The following is a 20900-nucleotide window of genomic DNA, read 5'->3' as shown; positions in this document are numbered from 1 at the left end:
AAAATTGAATAAAAATCTCTATCTAACACAGGAAAAACTCTAGATTAAAACTCAGGTTAACTTCTTTTTTAGGTTAATTTTCAGGTTAACTTCATTTTATAACAATACCAGATCGTTACCTCCCTTAATCTTGCATCATTTGAATCGAATGATGTTAGTTTATATATATTTTGAGTTTAAGAAAAATTCGTTTCAGTAGTTTTTATTGTTTAAAATACGAAATTCATGAATTTATATTTCATTGCAAGAAACAGCAGTGTCCAATGATAGAAAAACCTTAAATCTAATTTGCTAAAATGCAATGGCAATATATTAAATCTTGAAAAGAGATAAACCTGAAGGTTTACCATTTTTATGTTTTTTCTTTTTCCTTCTTTTCTTTTTGGTAGCGTTAAGAAAAAAGGGTTCTAATCCATCCCGGAGAAATTCAAAAAACTTTATTTCTTATACTACATATAATTTTATAACCGTCGTTGAACAGCCGACCCAGTTTTGTGTTTACGACTATCAATATTCAATTGTAATTTTGTACCCAATCCTGAAGACAAGGGAACTCCTGGATCAAGTATCGGGAAAAATTTGAGGGAACTAACCCGTTGTTAAAGTTGTAAGGAGTTAAAAAAATTGCTAAAGTTGTAAGGAGTAGGCAAATCACCATTATTAAAATATTGCATGATAGTGTGATGGCAAAAAATTTAATTCTTGTATTTCTCTTTCCAGGTTAAATATCGCCAGACCACGTGACTAGGCCATCATTTTGGATGGTCACCGTCAAATAGTGAGTTTGGTGACCACAGCAACGAAGAAGGCTCCATGGATGTATCGGGGGACCAGGGACAGGGGCACCGGTGGCCCTACGATGGCCCCCGCATGGGCGCCGCTGGTATCGACGGATCTGGAAATCTCCTAGCGCCCGATGACGTCGACGTCTTCTTTCACTCTCTCGACAGTAACGGCAATCCCGTGAACCCAGCCAGCTATTACGCAAGTCCCGCTGCGGCCCGCGCAGTTCACAGTTACAGGCCACCACATGGTGAGTTTTATCTCCTTCTTTAATCAACCGCCAGATCCTATCTTGTGGGACAGCGTGTAAAAAAGAATCATTCCTTTAAGGAAACTTATTTTAATACTATTATAATTCTTTTTACAAAAAATAACAGTAATTTATTTAATCACTAAGTTAGAAAAATTTATTCTTTGCTTAAATAAGAAATTGCATATATTATTTTGATACGCAATTTATCACGTTTACTTTATTCAATTGGGAAATTAGCTACGTATTTTCAAATAATCTATCAAATATCAGGGTTTTTTTTTGTAAGCGTTGATACATCAGATCTGAAATTTTTTTTTTATCGTTTTATATTTGTATTAACTCATATCTTTTTTAAATGATTTCCTTTCGACATTTGTATCTTTTTTAATACCTGTTGAATAGATCTTGTATAAATTGTTGCACTAAGAAATTGTTTTTAAGTTTATTGTTCTAAAAAAATGATAAAGTAAATAATCCAAAGTCTAAATTTATACGAAAACTTTTTGTGTAACTTATTCCATCGGTGTCGAAACTGAAACGAAACCTCCCTTTTTATGGAAGTTCTTTGAATTTTTATGTTAGATCTCATTTTCATTACATTACAGTACATTTCTAGTACAGTTCTATCCTTTTGCTTAAGGTGTTCTGTAAAAATCAATTCAATAGTGAAAAGTCTTCTTTACGATGTTAAAGCTATCGTACTGATTTTATGCTTTGAAAAACCAACGCTATAAGCTCTTAAAAAAGAAAATCAACGTTATTAGCTCTTCTTTTCCAAGAAACAAAAAAATTCTATTTTACTTTATACATGTGCCAACAAAATTTCAATGGAAAAAAAAATCAAAACTATTTCTCCCCTATTTTGGTATAGGATAAAATAATACCTTATCCTTGCTTATGAAGTTTCTACTGAGCAATGTATGAAAATGCGAAAGGTAGTATAAAAAATTTGAGGAAAAAAGAAAAGGCAAATACAGTGCAACTTCTATTCAATAAATAGGAATTACGTGAATTTATATATATATATATATATATATATATATATATATATATATATATATATATATATATATATACACATTAAAAAAAGCTATGATGGGAAAAACAAAAATTTTTATTGATGTATTGAGATCAGATCTAAATTTCTTCTCCTATCGAGTACAAGCATTTCAAGCAAACCTAACAGATTAAGTTTTAAAAAGTGTGATTTGTGACCTTTCTTATTGCTTAACGAGAAGGGATCATCGAGTTTTCCACTTCGGTGCTCAGTCAAAACAAACCGATTTCAAATCCCATCTCCAATTCATCGACAACTGTCGACTTCTTTTGGTCTTTCAAAATGACAGATAGCTATATTGTCTGACAGCGTCCTTCCTTCGGCCCTTTAATTGCCAAAGTGCCACGGTGGCATTGAATGGCACAATACTCGTGCTAATAAGCTGTGCGTGGCAATAATTAAGTGGCGATGAATAAAAGAAAGAAAAAAAAATTGTCTTCAAGAAGGTGTGTTCTGGTATCCCTCGCTTTTAATGAGCTGGTGTTACTGAGGTTGTTAGACGAATAAAGGAACTAACTTTCAATATGATATTCACGTACGTAACAATAATAATTAAATATAAAAAAATCTCAATATTATGATGAAGGTCGTTTGAATGCTCTAATTCAAATATTTCTCTTTAGAAGATAGCTTATTATATTTGAATATATATTCTGAGAACCGTTATTAAGGGCCTTCAGTTCATTCAGAATTTCGGATCTTATTAAAATAAGGATAATAAATGATCAGAAATGAGCTTTTTAAAAGCTATTTGATTAGGCCACGATGCAGATTGTGGATTTAAGCAACTTCGACCGACATTGAAAATTTTTTATTGTGTTTCTGACTGAATATTTTGTTTCGATAGTTGAAAAGAACTTAAGAAATTGTGCCTTGAAATAATTTTGATTTTTCTTTAAAAGTGATCAAGTCACAGTGAAAAATTCCTTTGTTATAAATATGTCCCAATGTCCCAAAATCAAATAAAGAACACTCCTAATTTATAGTAATGTCGCTTAATCCTATCTATAGTTTTTTTTTTTTATTTCTTTTCATTTATCATGTTCAAGTTTTATTCAAGTTTTATTTGGTTTCAAGTTTAAAATCGGTAGTTTTGTCACCTGCCTGCTATAAAAATGTATAAAATCGCAGTTTGAAAATTTAGCATGAATATATATTTTAAATGCATCTTATTTGTGTTTTGTAGATAATAGTTAACGTCAAAGAAGAAAAAGTCGTACAACTGCTAGTTAAAGTAGTTTTCAAAAGTAAAGCAATTTCTTTCAAATTAACAATTTGGTTTAAATTTAGAAAGCGTTGAAACTTTATCTTTAAATTCCTTTTCGCCTAAATTACACAAAGAAAAAGATGATCAAATTAAAATATGCCTCGCTTTCAAATTTAAAATATAACAGTAAAAAGCGTCCATGATCTGAGCGTCCACTTCTGAAAACAAATAATGTTAGTATATAATGATAATATGATGAGTCATCAATCAGAACATCTGTATGACTTTTCCCAACTGTTGTTCTTTTTATGCTTTAGATGTTCATTTGCAAAACATTTTAATATCTCTATTTGCACTATTTTCTAAAATAGAGTTATGTGCATAAACGAAAAGATCTATATCTATAATCGATTGATCCAAACTACATTAAAAGAGGCCTATATAATAACTAGATTGAGATCTTAATTTTATCCACGTTTGTTTTCATCAATCGAAATGATATTTTTTTAAAATTCCAATCAACTCATCACATGATTGTTATCCAACATTTAATGAAATCAGATATCCATCTCAAATGAAAATAATATCCATTGCACATAATAAGGTTTTCAAATATAGTCATTTCGTGACTTCCAGCTGATTTCCATCTCCCTCTTTCTGAATGAAAACAATAAATGCTTAAAAATGCTTTTCTAACGGCAACCGTCGGGGAAACTTACCTACCTTGCATATCTAATTAGAAAAAAATGCAAATAAAATTCGAATAAACATTCTATTTGTGTCAATCGAGGAGTCATCAAAGTTACAAATCAATACCACAGACTCCAAATCAATACAGATATCGGTTTGAAAAGAACAAAAGATTCTATTCAAGACTCCTGTATTTCTGGAAACACTAATTAGGGAATCCATTCTGCGGAACGATCTATGGTTTCGAGTAGGCTGGAATGTTCGATGGCAGTTCCTCTAAGTTTGACGTTTGCTTGATGGGAGTTTTATTCTTGAAATTTTTCTTTTCGAACACAATGAATAGTCATTTGGGCCTTCTTTTCAATTCGAAACAGTCATTGTTATTGAGAACGGAAATATTTGTACGTGAATGCGGAAATTTTCAAGACAAATGTATCATTGACAAGTCAAAAAAGAGTATTATAAGTAGTTTTGTTGAAGAAAAATTACAAAAATAATATAAGTTATGTTTATTGCATTCAAAAACTTATATTTCTGGTTAATATATAAAGAATTATTTTTGTTTAATTCAGTAAGCATTTGATATTCATACAATATGTCTCGAAGTTATCTTTTTAGATTTGAGAGCAATAGAACTTAATACAAGAATATGGAACAAGTTCTGTAGCTTGTTCATGTATTAAAAACAAGTAAAATTTTGTCCTTCCTAAAAAAAGCTTTATTATTTATTTATGATAGAAAATTGCCGCTGTACTTATATGTGAAAGGAGCACCTTTCTTAATATTAAAATTTCATTTAAACTAATTAAATCTATTTTTACAATATGATATAAAGCGTTTTAGTTCATAATATTCTTTTTTTATAATTGAAGTAAGTTTGATACATTTGTTCAGAACTGTAAAATTATAATTTATCTGTCTTCGTCTAAATCTTTTTTTCTTTCTTTAATATAGAAAATAACATACATTTTTCGCGAACATTACGAATGCTTTTGATTTCTAAAAAAAACATTTTTTTAGAAATCAAAAGCATTTTTAATATTTTTTTTTCAACATTCAAAAAGTTTCTACATTTTTATACGATTCAGACTCATGAAAATGTGAAAAATTGAAAATTACTCAAGAAATTTCTCCCAAGTATAAAAATTCTCTCCAAATTAGCAGCTTTTTAAATAAGTTTAATTTTTTAAAAATATAGAATAGTTTAAGCAAAAAACGAATAAAAACTGAGCTGCACATGGATAAATTTAAGGAAAAAAATTGAATCATGAAAAGAGCACGAAAAATTTAATTACTTTTTCAGCTTTATTTATTTTGAATATTTTTTTTAAATCCAATTTTATTTTTCAATGATATAGTGCGTATAGTGCAAAATTAACACTTTGTTTCAATTTTAAAGCACTCTATCTGTGACATTTTTATTCTTTTATGCAAAAATTTTTTGGAATACAGCCGTAACTTTCAAAAAATTTTATAGCTCTTAAATTTTTTCAATTGAAAAACATATTATCAATCATAAAATGTTTGCATTTTACTAAACATTCATTTTATATTTGATAGATCACGATATGCATCTTTCTTGTTTTTGTCTAAAAATGAAACAATAGCTATCAAAGTTTTGAATATGCTTTAAAAATTTGATTGATACGCATTTTTTTCTTCTTTTTTTTAGAACTTCCTATCTTGAATGCTTGAATGACAAGCAACTCTTAAAATCACTCAATGGTCATTTGGATATTATCTGAGTTATCTTTTTTTCTGTTTACATTTTGACAATGAATCATAATTTTGTGATAAAGTTTCAAGCAAAAATATCATTCACTTTTATCATAATAAGGCATAGATTGACATGTATATATACACAACAATAGCTGTAGCTTTGTATGATACTATAGTTGAAATCTTGCGAAACAATTTTTAGTAATTTTTTTTGGACAAATAGGTAAGATTGCATTTTAAATTAAAGACATTTTTAAAAGCTATAGGACAAATTAGAATGTTTATTGATTATTACAGATTACAATATTCAATGTAATTTAGCAAATTAGGGCATTAAAATTTAATAAAAAATTATAGATTAAGAAAGTGTTGTAGAATTTATAAATTATATTTAGAAAACTATATTATAATAATAATAATATTGAAAAATAACTATATTATATTATATTATATTATATTATATTATATTATATTACATTACATTACATTACATTACATTACATTACATTACATTACATTACATTACATTACATTACATTACATTACATTACATTACATCATATCATATTATTAATAATTGTCAATCAGCTAATCGGTTATATAAACGGAATTTGTTTTATCTTGAAATAAAGCGATTAATTTTTTTCTTCTTGTAAATAAATCAGTGATATTTATTTTCTAGGAAGTTACTCGGAATTAAATTTACTTGAACCTAAATCAAATTATACCAATCGAGATATTTAGATATAGTTTTGAAATTCAAAAAGTTTAGTACAGATTTTAAAATAAATATTTCATACAGTTTTTTAATAAATATTTAATAATTTAATTTTGCTACGTAATACTTATATAATATATGCTGATGTAATGCTTAGGGCAAATATAATTTTCAAGTAATTTCATTTTATCCAAATTGCTATAAAATCCCAAACCAAGCTTGTTTTATATCCGAAAAATAAATAATTGTATAATGAGAATCTTTTAGCAAAGTTTCATTAGAAAATATTTACTTTCCAGTAATATTTTCCTACTTATCTTTCCAATCCTTGTTCCATATTTTTGATTTTTTTTATGCTCACTCGTAGCGCAAGAAAAGGGCTGTTTTACTTCAGTTTAGTTTCTGTTCCATTAAAATGATGATTATTCAGAGTTAACGGATCCACGGTCGAAAAATACCGAAATGAATTAAAGGAAAAGAAAGAAGAAAAAAAAGATACAAATGAATGAAATTTAAGCAAACGATGTAGTAAAACAAGAGAAAAAAAATTTCGATGGGCGGAGTTGTTACGCTGAAAATTGAAAATTAAGCTTATTTCTTTACTTTTTTTCTGTTCTTTTCCCACCTTTTTCTGTTTTATCCCTTTGGCGGATTTCGGCGTTAATTCCTGAGATGATATAAACCAGAAACTTCCTAAAAATGAGTTTCCACACGTTCTTGAGTTACAAAAGTTATTAATCTGCATTTACTCTCTCATTTAGGGTAAGTTCGTTGCTAGATTTTTGTTGCCACGTGTGGCAAAAGATTTTTTATTTTTTATTTATCGTTTGGCGTTGCTTCATTAGATTCAGACGATGAGTATGTTTTTCCGCTTTTTCCTTTCGTGCGTCTGATGATGATGCGACGCGTGTTTTGAGAAATTATGTCTGATTTTCGACTCATTTTCCTTCTTTATTTTTGGAAAAAAGTGACTGTGTGTTAGATTTTCATTAAAATAAATAGTTTAATGATGTATAAAAATTAATGTTGCAGTGTTACAAATATAAAAATAGATGAGTAAAGTACCTTAATTGCAAAATAATTAGATTTTTTATAATAATTATAAATAATATTCATTGTTGCTCATTGTCTTAGGGTGCCTTAATTTGTGTAAAACTAGAAATTTATTTTTAACTAATGAGTAATTATTATTAAATCTAATAAATGCGTCATTTAAAAATATAATTTAAGGTATATAATGCTTTAACCTTTAAGATTTATATCTATTGTCAATGCAAAATGAAGATATTCATAAATTTTTAAGGCTGAGTTTTTCTGGATAAAATTTCCTTATCACAAGGCAATTTATTTTTCACTCCTTATTTTTAATGGGCTTCATTTAGTGATCAAGAACTTTTTGTAGTCCGATGTTCCGCTTTTTTCTGTTTCAAGGAAAAACCTGAAATATTTTGCTTTAAATCAAATTTTTTTCATTTTTAAAATTTCTGAACAAAATCGCGCTCTATTTTTTTTTTTTTTTTGCCAAATTAAATTCTTTAGTAAGATTAATAATATTGTATTGACAATTGCAATTAGGTGTAATTAATTGTATTGACTATTGCCATAAATTTGTCCAATAAACCAATTTACCATTAAGGAGAGTTTATTAAATTTTAATACTCATCTCTCCAAATGCTAGATTCGAGCTATTAAATGCTTCTTGATCTAGCTATAAATTTAACATGATACAAAGAGGAAGTAAATATTCTGAAAAAGAAAGTAGTAGGAACAGGATATACACTTCTTAATCTCGAACAAATTATAATTAGAATGTATAGCTTCCTACAATAAAAATCGATGAAAAGATGTTTTTTAAATATTTTTTTGTCTGTAATAAATTTAAATTTTGTGAGCTAGTTGAACCATTAAGTTCAAATTTACTGCAATCTTAATAATATATCGTTTACCGTACATCATTCTACCGTCGAACCATAATATAATTTTTTTAATAAATTAAAAACAAACAAACTTGGTAGTAAAAACGATACTATGATTCAAAGCGAACGTAACCATTTTTCAATTTAGCAACTCGTAATTGGTAGTTACTTAGATTGCAAAAAGTTTGCACCGCATTATGATTCAAGGTACCAATATTTTGAAGTTGAACCAATTTTTTTGAGAGTCGTACAATAGTTCCACATTTATTTACGGGTGAAGAAGAAATAAATATTGAGTAACTGCACTGTTGAGGTAACACGAAATGTGCGTTTTATAACGAGCTGTGTTTACAATGTCTCCTGCCGTGTAGAGTCACAGTTAGTAAGTAATTGCTCGTCGGGCATGGACGGGTTTTTATTTTAATTCATTTTTATTGTGCTTTCTTTGGACAAAGGGAAGATACAGAGGGTCCGACCTTGACTTAGAGAAGACATAACTGGTAAGTCCATGCGAGACTAATAACCGGGCTACTTTGGTTATGGGATGGGGGTTTGATTCCATTGTTCCACACTTAAAGGATGGAAAAAAAGAATAATTTGGAAAGCTGTCAGAATATTGAAAAGATAGTTGGCAAAGAACTTCGTCTTCAAGGTGACGACAATGGTTTGATTAGTTTCCGCTTCCACTTTAAAATCAAAGTTGTCCCCTTGAAATTTGTTTCATTATTCCTAAATGTAAGTAGAAAGTCTAAAGTTTTAATTTTTACTTCTTCCTTTTTTTTTTTTGCAATAAAAGAGCAATTTTGTTCATCAAAAAAGTCAATTAGACATCAATTAGATTTCCTTTATGGGGAATGCATCTTTCAAAGTAAATAATTCTTTTTTATAAATCAGATAAAACATAAAAAATACTCGAATATCACGCAAAAATAAAATGTAGATAACTTAAAAAATGTTCAAATATATGTGGTTTAAAATAAGACAGGTTAGTTTTCGTATACGATTTGAATATAATAAAAATGCATAAGGAAATATGCATTTTATTTCAAATGAAGTATTGTTTAAAGTAAGAGTAGTAATGCCCAATTTGAATTATTTTATCAGTAATTTTCTCCTTATATATTTAATTATAAAACAATTATGAGTACATAAATTATTCTTGAAGCAATGAGTAATGAATTTTTAATTGTTCGTAGATACTCAAAGGACTGTTTATCGAAAAAAAAGAGGGGGCATAAATTAAGGAAACCGGAATTTATTAATTTATCAGATTTCATTTTAATAATAAAGAAAGGCAATGGAATTAACGTGAAAATAACCCAAAAAGTTCTCATCTACATAACATTTATATGAAACATATCTATGTTTCCGAAGACATTATCCCGATTAATTTTCCGATTTTAAATTAAAGTCATAAACAAGCATTTTACTCTCTATTTTTGCTTCGAGTTTCTTCGCTGGTTGAAAATAGCCCTGACGGACATCGTTTCATTTTAATCGATCTTTTCACCATCACGACAACCAATCAACCGAAGGTCCGGTTAATAGCTTTAAATCGTTTCATCGTATCTCCAAGATTACTGATGGGGGTAGGAAGGAAGGTGAGATAGCCACTATCTCAGACAACGCACGCACCTTATAAAAAGCATTATCATAAAAATAATAAAAAAAAGTGATAAGTACTCTATCATTAAGTGTTTGAGAGTAAATGTTTATTTGCTCATTGACTTGGTGTAGCAGAGAAAATGTAGCGATGACATAATGCTATCCTATGATTCCATCAGAGATTATTATCTTTTGAGAGATGGTGTTGGGCTTTTGGGACAGCTGCCAACATCCCTTGGGGAAGGGGTTTAGCGGGGTTTTTGATTGAAAATATCTGTTGGTAATTGGGATTATATCGAGAGATTTTGGGGAAAAATCTGCTCGAGCTTTCGTTTACCGACTCACATTATGAATTCTTCTATAGTTTGTCGTAAGATGATGGATTTGAACATGTGATCAAATGAATTATTGTTCAAGACATGTTTCTTATTCAGTCTTTTTATTTTTAAATTAGTACCTTGAATGAATGAACATTTCACTGAGTATCCATATAAGTTTATACCTAGATAGTTTTGTAATGGTATTTGGATTTTGGCACAGTTGACAATTGCTAAAATCTTTAAGATTGGCCCATCGAAAAGGAATGTCTGGAAAGGTTTTTTTTTTATTATTTGAAAATCTTTGTTGATATTTGGGATTTCTACTAGAGTTTTCAAAATTTCATCTAAGCTTTAGTTCTAATTTCACCGATTCTTCCTTAGATGGATTTAAGATGATGGATTTGAGCATATGAATTATTGTTAAATAAATGTTGTAGCCGAGTCTTCTTTTTTTTTTTTTAAATCTATATTTATAAATGATAATTCCACTAAATTTTTGCATAGATTGATACCAAATTAACTCTGTAATAGTATTTATATTCTGGTACAGATTGCAGTTACTGACATTTTCAGGACAGCTTCATGACCATATTTAAGGGGCTTCGAGGGTTTTCTGATTAAAAATCTCTAGAGATATAATAGGGATTATACCTAGAAATTTTTAAAAAAATTCACGTAAGATTTATTTTGAAGCTTGAAGTTTTAATATAATTATACTTTTTTATAGGATAGATTTCAAAGCATGATCCTATGGATTTCATTAAGGACACGAGGCATACTGAGTTTCCTTTTTAATTCAATACCTAGAATGAAGAACCTTGTTCAGTACCTTGTAATAATACCATATAAGTTTATACTGAATAATCTTTGTTATGATAATTGGATAATGACACAGTTGATAGCTCTTTGCTCTTCTTAGGACTACTTCATAATCATCGGAAAGGAGTTTTTTCTTGAAAAGATTTGTCACAAATTGGGATACAGAGTTTTTTTTTATTTTTTATTTATTTATTTTTCTTAAATCTACTTCAGCTAAGTTTACAGATTTATCTTAAGAATTCGTCTCTAGATGGATTTTAGATGATGAGTTAGAAAATATGAGCTGTATAAAGCCTATCGGTTTATAAAAACCATAAAGTTCAAAAGTTTTTTTTTTTTGTCTGAAATCATCCAACATCATTTCATAATTTAAATTTAAGTTTTTTGGATCAAAAAGGTATTTCCTATTCAGAGGAAAACTTAGAATTACTGATTTGGAAATATGTTAATTATTATTGCGGTAAATCTCAAAAAATTAAACAGATTAAGATAAATTCCAAATTTATATTTAAAAAAATTATAAAGTTTAGGTAGCAAGTAAATTCAACAAAATATCGTATGCTTTTAAGTTATTACACACTATAGAAAAAATTCCTGAAAAAATTGCGGTGAAAAGTAACTGGCACTCAGCGTGTCAGTACTTTTTACCGTAAATTCAATTATCTACTGTAAAATTTTATGGAACAAAAAAATCTCATGCAATGTAATTTTTACAACGATATTTACTGAGTCACTGTAATTCAGTAATTATTACTGTGAAAATTATGGTAATAATACTTATCATCCTGAGTGTCGAAACTTTTACTGTAATTTTTCAAAAAAATTTTTGCAGTTTACTTATAAAATTTATGGAAAGAATATTAAGGGAGTTATTGTGTTGTTCATTTTCTATTATGTTCGAAGTGTCTTAGGAATCAACTACCGAAAGCGATTACATACACCTGTGGTTAGAAATTTCGTGACTTTTCTGAGGGAAAACAAGCGAAAAAAAATGAATCGAGTAAGTTTGTAGGTTAGCGGTGGTTCCCAAACTTAACGCCTGGCTGGCAGACATTACGTGCTCTTGCACTGGCCGCACTCTAGCAAAAAGAATTTTTTTTCTTTTTATTTTTTAAGACCACCCTATGAAACTCTACACAGTGTTGCACTTACAATATTATTTTATTTTGTTGATTCTTTTCTCTCTTTATTTGGTCGATATTATTATTTCCCTTTACTTTTCGGAAAGCGGCACATGAAAAACGAACGCACGCGATAAAGTGTTTCAGTAGTCCGTCACACACAACACCATGCGTTCAATGTACCCTGGTGCAAAAGATGCCTTATTGGGGTGACCCCGACCACAGCCGTTTAACTGTTCGGTGGGCTCTCCTTTATAACAGGGTCACGAATATTTATTTACTCATGCTGTTATGTAGAAACTTTACACTCCACAACAGTCACTTTGACTTGACAGTAGCTAAGAATGTCCGATGTTTCCTTCTACTTTATACAGGTGGAAACTGTATCGTATTGCTATTCAAATAAAGATTGAGCTTTGTTACGTAATAATAATAATAAATAAATAACTAAACTCGATAAGTAGTTTAGGGAAAGTGGAGCAAAAGTTTAAAAAACAATTGAAGAAGATTGAGTTTTTAAAAAAAGAAAAAAAAAAGAAACATATTATATGGTGTATGAGTGAAATTATAAACATTTCTTAATATTTATAAATGATAATATTAATAAATGTTCATATTTTATTAAAAATTTAACTTTTCAGCAAACTGAAAGCGCTTTGCTTACTTCCAGTAAAGTATAAAACAAAAGTAAAAGTAGAATAGATACTAAAACATCACTTATTGATTTTTGATGATCGCAGTTTGTCATCAGTATAAAATAATACAGAAAGAGTTACGGTTACAACAGTAAGTGCAATCGTCATTTGACTCCTTGAGTTCAGTGATGATTGTTTTGTCCTTCTTTAGGAAGATAACTTCAAATTAATCTTTAAAATTTATCTGATTAATGATGGATGCATGTTTTTTGTCAGATGAGGAAGTTTTTAAGGAAGGGAATGGAAAACTGAAATAAAAAATATTTCTGCGTAATATGTTTGAGGTCGTTCCTGGCTTTTTTTTTAAACTTTTAAATTACGTTATAATTTTGATACTTAATTTCGTTTTTTTTTTTTTTTTTAATCATAAATATAAGGCTTTGTATCTTACTGGAACGAACGCTAATGAACACTAATGATGAATGTTAAATTGTTTACAATATAACAATAAATAAATTCGTAAAATTATAACGTAATGTATTTTCGGGTTTAATTTAGATTTATATATTTGTATTCCAAACACTAAATGTAATTTTTTTATTTTAAATTTTTTAAATTAATACTTAGCTTATTTTGTCCACATTCTTAATTTAAAACTACCCAAATTATTATAAAACTACAATCAATTTTAAAGCGCACGATAATAACCTAATTCGACATATAATACACTTTTACATCTTTCTTTAAATTACTTTTATTACATTGAAAATATGCGCGTAAGATTCGAACTGTCATTCTATGACGAAAAAAGCTCTCATAACCTGAGATGCCATTACTTATCTTTCTTCAATACCAGCGTTCATAATGATCAAATTATTTTACTTCCACCTACGCTTGAAATTTCGAATAATCTAAGACTATCAAATTTCTGCCGGCTTCAGCTGCTAACCGACACCACCATTTAATGAAGAATCATCACTGATAACGTCCAGATAAAAACTTTTCAACATCTGCTATCAAAGCGTGATGAAATCTGAAGGAAGAATTGGATCTTTAAGAAGTGCAAAACCCTCACCCTCTAGAGATTCTTCGATTTAAATTGGATCGGAAAAGGAACACGATTTGTCGTTTTCATTCGTGTTCTATGATCATTCCTCGAAGGGTGTGTGTTTAAAAAAAGGAAAACGATTATCATGTTTTACAAATTGCCTAGATGCCTACACAATTCAAGCTTGGTGATGATTTCCTAGATTACGATCCCAATGTAAACTCTTAGGCCATTTAAGCTTCTCTTTAACCAACTATTGTATTACAAATGAGTTCGTCACCTTCTCTCCACACCTCACCCCCTCTTCCAAATATCCACCTGTACTCTTTTTTATTTTATTTTTTCCAGCAAGGACAATTTTTGGAAAACTTTCGGTGTGTATTCACGCTTGCCAGGAAGAGGTTACTGTTTCTGTTTCTACATTGCTTAAATGCTGTCACGATTTTGAATTGAGTGAAGAGTAGGCTTATTAATGTTTTTTCTCAATCTTTTTTTTTTATTTTTATTCTTCCTTTCTCTAGACTTCCTGGTATAATAGACAAAATTATATCGCTGCAGTTTTCTTTTACTTATTCTATTTGCTTTTCTCAGGCCGTCTTCTATATCAAACTATACTTGGAATATTTTGGAGAATTTTTTCTCAACGATAAATGGCAGCTGTATTTTATTTTCCGAAACCAATTTATTTTTAGAGACACGAATAGGATTTAATAAGTTATTTGTTTTCACCTTGTCCTACTGTGAATATTTAAGAGCAAAGGATTTTAAGTTATGTGAACCCTGATAGACTAAGTTGTGCACTTATAGTTAACATTCATTGGTGAATCAAAAGCGAAACATTCTATTTTATGTATTATTTTATGATAATTTAATTTAAGCCATTCTTGTTAGCATTCATCAGCGAGCATTTAAAAGAAAAATATTCTATTTAATATAAACTTTTATTTCAAAGTGCAAAAAAAAAAAAAAAAAAAAAAAAAAAAAAAAAAAATTAGCTTTTAATGTTTTACCTATAAATAGTAGTTGGTCAATTCAAAATTTAGCCAATCAAAGTTTTTTTAATGAGTAAATAATGGATGCTTTTTTCCGTGAATTACTTAGCATTAAGTAGTATTTTCAAAAAATTTATTTAAATTAAAGAGTATCTGTCAGTTAAACTCAATAAATTTAAAGCTAATTCTGATTTTTTTACAAAAATGTAAACGAGCTCGCTATGCCTAAATTAAGAATTCCATACGATTTTCCATTAAACTAATTTCTATTTGAAAATATTTTCTTCATACTCTAAAAATATTAAAATTGCTCATTATCACAAAAATTTGATAAATTTTAAGTCCAAATATTTTTCTTCTTTTAAATTCATTTAATTTTTTTAAAGTCAATATTTTGGCCTTATTTTTATTTATTTTCTCGAAATCCTCTGCTTCGAATTTATTGTTTATAACAATCTCAAACCTGGCTCAAAATGAAATCTAAAGTTAAATAAAACTGAAAATTTTATTGAAAGATTGATATTCTGTTATCTTTGAATATTTCCGAAACAAATCAGTTGATGTTATGTTTCAAATTTTTTTTCTCCCCTTTTAGAAAAATTTTGATAAATGCGTATGTTTTCGGGCAAAGATCTATTCCCTTTTAAACTATTCTGTTTTATATATTCCCTATGCTCCAATCAAACTCCCCTCACATTTTCCCTCTTTTTTTTTTCAAATTCTCCTCTATTTTCATCTCTTCTAAAGCTCTACCAGATCAGAAACCATTTTCTGTACATTGAAATAAATATTTGTTGAGGCTAGCGAAATAAAGAAATAAAACATATGTTGAGGCTATGGAGGGTAAACCTTGAGGTTGCCAATGAAGAGTGAAGTTCAGCAAGAGGTAAAAATACTGAACCTAATCTAATTTATCTTCCCTCATGCATTTTGGTCTAACTCTAAAAGAAAAAGGTTGTTTCACGGACTATTCGGCCAAGTATCTTTTCATTTTTTTTTCTGTTAAGAGTACTTTTTACCCATTGGGAAAATGGGTGCTGTTCTAGGTTTTTCAAGTTTGCACACGACTTTATAAACTTCATCGACTAGATCAACTTCAACAACATAATCAAAAATAAATAGTTGTAAGAGTCATAAAAAAACAGGTTAACATAAGCATTAATAAAAAGGCAGCACAACAAGATCAAATAAAAGAAGCAGACGATAATTTTGGAACTTTTCGGAGTTGTTTGTTTTCCAGATTTTTCTTTGTATATTCAGTAACGTTTGCATAACATTAATTTGAAGTATTTTTACGTTCTTTTTATGATTGACTTACTCAAAATTAATGTCTTGATTGCTATTTTAATACATATACATTATATGAATACTGAAGAAGGAAAGGAAATTTGTGGCGTCAAAAGAAAAGTATTTTGGGTGGGATTGAAAACCAATCCAGTTCATTGGCCGATAAGAGAACAAACATCAATTATTTACAACCCATGGCTTGAAATGTTGTGGCATTTATGAAAGCTATGCAGGAAAAAAATAAAAACATTTTACAAATGGGTAATTTTTTTTCCTTGGTTTCAGTTAGTGCACTGTTATACTTTGGGTGCTGTGGCACCCAAACGCGTATATGGAGGGTGTTTTAGACTTAAAATATATTTAATATTAGTAAAATAAGCATAAACTTTAATTACAAAGTAAATATTTAATTTTTTTTTTATGTCATAAAATCACTTGTGTTTTGACAGAACACTTAACTCTCTAATCTGCTTCCTCGGTCACGTATCATCTCAGTGCATTCTTAGAGTTCTGCTACATTTTTATATGACTTTTAAACCGTTGGACTTTGTGATGAAAAGGTAGAGAGGTTAATACGCTCGTTTCTCTAGCAGCTCTCTCTTCCCGGTTACGACAGAAAACTCATTTATTCATATTCCTTTTTATTCTATGTTTGAATGAAGATTCAATCTCACCTAATCGATTTCTTTTATCGATTTATAGCACTATATCTAATTCTTCTTTAGACTTGATGCTATAAAATTAGCTACAATATTTCATACTTTTGAAAGTTTTCTTCAAATTTATCATTTTTTAAAATTATATAACAGTTTAAATGTCAAGACTTTTCTATTGTTGTTAGCGAATCTTATATTAACTATGATCTGTAGTCATTGATACACAAAAGTGGTTTATTTTACTTTTATTGGATGCAGTTTGCAATGAAATACTTGAAAATTAAATTATTAGGGGGACCGGAAAGTAATGTCGTTTTGGCGCAGTAAAAACCAATTTTTTTTCAGTCCATTTCTATTCATTTTCAATCCAACATTGAAAGGTTGTTGCTAACGAGGGTGAATGCATTACTAATTAAAAATAAAATCTTGATAACAATTATCAAATGCACTTAAGCGACATTACTTTCCAGTCCCCCTAATAAATTTAATGTTAATTCAAAAAAAAATATGTATTAATGAAACCTACGAATATTGATAATTTAATCTTATGTGTTCAATACGAATTGAGAGTTATTATTAAGCAAATTTAAAAGTATTCTATTTTTAAAATATTTCCATTGTTATTTTTATAGATTTTATTCTTTGTTAAATCTAAATTAGAAACCGCTAAAAATAAGAAAACAGCTACTTTAAAAGCAGTTGTTATTTATTGTTTTTTTTTCCTTGCAGAAATATTTCATTATTTATTCTATGAATTATTAAGAAACTAAATCATCTAAAATTTTCAATTTTGATTATGACAGCGAAGAGTGCCCGAAAAAAGTTCAAATGAAAATCAATGTAAATGTAAGAAAGTGAGTAGGGAGGAGGAGGAGTAATTTCCGAATCGGAATTTCAAATGGTGTAAGAGCAGCAGCAGAGAAATTAAAACAAAAGGAAGCATCTATAAACGACTTCAGTATTTTCCTTTCCCACACGTTAAAATGGCATCCGCAGCCGCTGAATAAACATCGTTGTGGATAAATGTTTCAGTGGAGCGGAAGCGTCGAAATCTGCATTCGACATTCACTTGCTTTCAAGTATATCATTTAATTTATCCGCATTTAACTTTTTCTCTTCCAACTTCGTTTGTGACCAATCTACCTGTAAAATATTGGAGTATACGAACACCTTTTTATTAATACTCGCTTCAAGAATTACGCTTTCAAATTTTTGCATAATTTACATTCCATTGCCACGATGAAATTATTATTTTTTAAATTTTGCACTGAGCCGTTACCATTATATAATTGTCTTTCGAATTCTAACTATAATAATTAAAAATATTAATTTCAACGAAATCACAGGTTATTGCACAGATGTTATTTTTCAAATTTTACACAAATTACAAACCATGTGACCTTTTTTATACATGAAATCTACATATATATGTAAATATCTACATATAAAAGCATCAAAAATTGAAGTAGAGTACACTCTCGACGTCTCAAAGTTGAAGGGATGCTGAAAAAATTTCGAGATAGTGAGTTTTCGAGATAACAAGTTCAGAACTAAATATTTTCTAAAAAGTAAAAAAATATATTCTAAGATATTTCTCTAAAAAGTAAAGTCATGAAACATTAAAATAACTACTCTTCAATATGTATGTAATGATAGTTGACTATAAGTTCAAATACAACAATGATAATTTTATTTTTAAAAGTATGACAAAAATAATTATACATTAAATAGAAAATTGGTTTACAGTGATCTTACATAGTGATTTTTCCGGAAAAATACATTTTTTATTTTGAAAAAATTCAACATAGCAAGGTTTTGAGAAGATAGCCTTCAACATGGGAATTTAAATTAACATTAGGTGGATATATAATGCGAAGAGGAAAATATTTTTATTGACAGAACATGGTTTTCGAGATATCGAAGTTCGAGAAATCGAGAGTATATTGTATAAAAACAACAATAGGAAAATGAATTTCTTTTCGTAAAAAGAAGCTAAATTCTATATCATCGTTTGTTCAAAAATTTTGAATAATTTTTATCAGTTTTAAACGTTGTTTCTTAATATTTCTTAACCCTTTGATGCAGATGGGACACTGATGTCATTTGTATATATTTTTTTCCGACGCTTTAATTACCAGCAAAAATATATTTTAGTATTTGTTAATTATAAAAAACAGTCTAATAGTTACTAAAAAACAACTGTTAGATTATCGAAATTGCATTTGTACTAAAATGTAAAATCCTAAAAAAGTAGTTTAAAATTTATTTTTTCCATTCCTATTCGAAAATGTGTCAATTAATGATTTTGTAAATTAAAGAAATTTCAATGATGAGTAACTGTTTCTCTTAGATCTAAATAACTACAAATAAGGGCACATTTGAAAAAATATTGTTCTGAAATGAGCTGTGTTTTTAAGATTTTACCTTTAACGCAGAGAAGACAACGGTATTTCATGCTTTATTTCATAACCATAAATTGTTAAAATGCTAAATATAATATTTTTCACATGTTTTGACATAAATTAATGCAAAATAAGGAAAAAATATGTTTAAACAAACTCTGTTTCTAATTGTTAATAAAAGCTGACGAATCAACTTTTTTGGTACAAATAATCTTAGTCAAGTTTACAAATCATTATGAGAAATTTACAAATTTCGGAAACTTTTCATAAATAAAAGGTTGCTGATAAAAATAGTTTTTCATTTGAAAATAACACTATTCGTTTATTTTTTATAAACAAAGTGTGATGTCTAACTATCGAAATGCTTGCAATTTGTAGGAAAACACTAACCGTTAAAATCACAATAATGTACATAAGTTTTGTAATATTGTAGTAATTTATTTTTTTACAATATCGCTAAAGTTTATTTAATTTTGAAATATCACTAAATTTTACTTCGAAATAAAATAAATCCTTAAGAAAAGACATAAATATTTAAAGTATTTCATGGTTTGTTACATTTTTCATTTAAAATTCCGGTACATAAGAAAGTTATAAAGTGAGTAGCAGCATTATAATACCCTGCACTTAACAATCACTAAAGAGCTTCTAGTTGATAACCAGCATTCACTCGTTAACATCGTTATGAAGAAATAGTTTCTTGAGAACCCCCAACCACCATAATCAGCCTATAATTTCATTCTTCGTTTACTTTTACAGCTTTCTTCATTCTATTATTTCAGAGGATAATGAATCAACTGGTCGGAAAAATGGAGAGTAAATAGTACTCCTTCTCAAATTTTCGAGATTTTGTCTAAAAGGTATCATTTTCGGATATTGATGAAACGTGTTTATGGAACACAAATCCGAGTCACGCAAACACTTGTGTTAACCCTTTAATAGGCTCGGGTACGGTGCTTAACTCATAGGAGACATTTGCTTGCAATGTAGTGTCATAAAAACTTAAGAGACTAGTGCTATATAATGTATCCTCCAATATTGATAAAAGTAATATTCAATGCAACAATGATCAACTCTTGTTGTAGAAAATTACACATAAAGAGTAAATTAATGATGTGTAAAACAATGTTACCATTTGACACAAGGTAGAAATTGATTTTTTCCTTTATATACATATTACCGACTTTAATTTTAGTACATAGGCATTAAACACACATTTAGGAAAATTATACGTAATTTTTTCTTCTATTTATGCATTTAGTTTCAAGGTTTCTTCGTTGGTTTGAGTTTCCAGAGAAAGGATGATTAGCGTTATCTTAATGCCTCGTGAAATACAATTGAGTATAAATAAATGTACTTTGTGAAGTTTCTATTTAGCTATACTTCATAAGTTTTTATTTCTTGATTACTAGTTAAAATGTGGTAATATAGTTTTCCTTTATGCTATGTCTGTATCACTGCATTTGTAGTTTTAAGATAGAAATTTTCTGCATTATTGTTTTGCCAACGCTTGACTGATTCTGTTTAGTTTTATCTTTCTTGTTTATTCAGATTGTTTTGAAACTTTATGCGAATTCAAAAATTTTTTAGTATAGATATTAAATAAATACAAAAATAATAAGTATTAAATAAAAAAAATGGAGGTGAAGTTCTCACTTAAGTTGGTTTACTA

The 20900-nt window shown here is 28.5% G+C and overlaps 1 protein-coding gene across 12 annotated transcripts in view; it reads left to right on the top strand.

Moving 5' to 3' along the window:
• LOC107448880 (endothelial transcription factor GATA-2-like) overlaps nt 1-20900 on the top strand; it is a 304855-nt gene that overhangs the window by 223571 nt on the left and 60384 nt on the right. For all 12 annotated transcript variants that reach the window (XM_071187723.2, XM_071187711.2, XM_021147696.4 and 9 more), the window contains 1 exon segment: nt 721-1033. In XM_071187723.2, coding sequence (XP_071043824.1) covers nt 814-1033 — 220 coding nt within the window. In that variant the 5' untranslated portion in view covers nt 721-813.

This window comes from Parasteatoda tepidariorum, chromosome 2 (genome assembly GCF_982258835.1).
Source record: "Parasteatoda tepidariorum strain Cologne lab strain chromosome 2, Ptep-v5.0, whole genome shotgun sequence".
Lineage (NCBI taxonomy): Eukaryota > Metazoa > Arthropoda > Arachnida > Araneae > Theridiidae > Parasteatoda > Parasteatoda tepidariorum.
The sequence above is the reverse complement of the archived record's forward strand: the minus strand, read 5'-3'. Positions and strand labels throughout refer to the sequence as shown.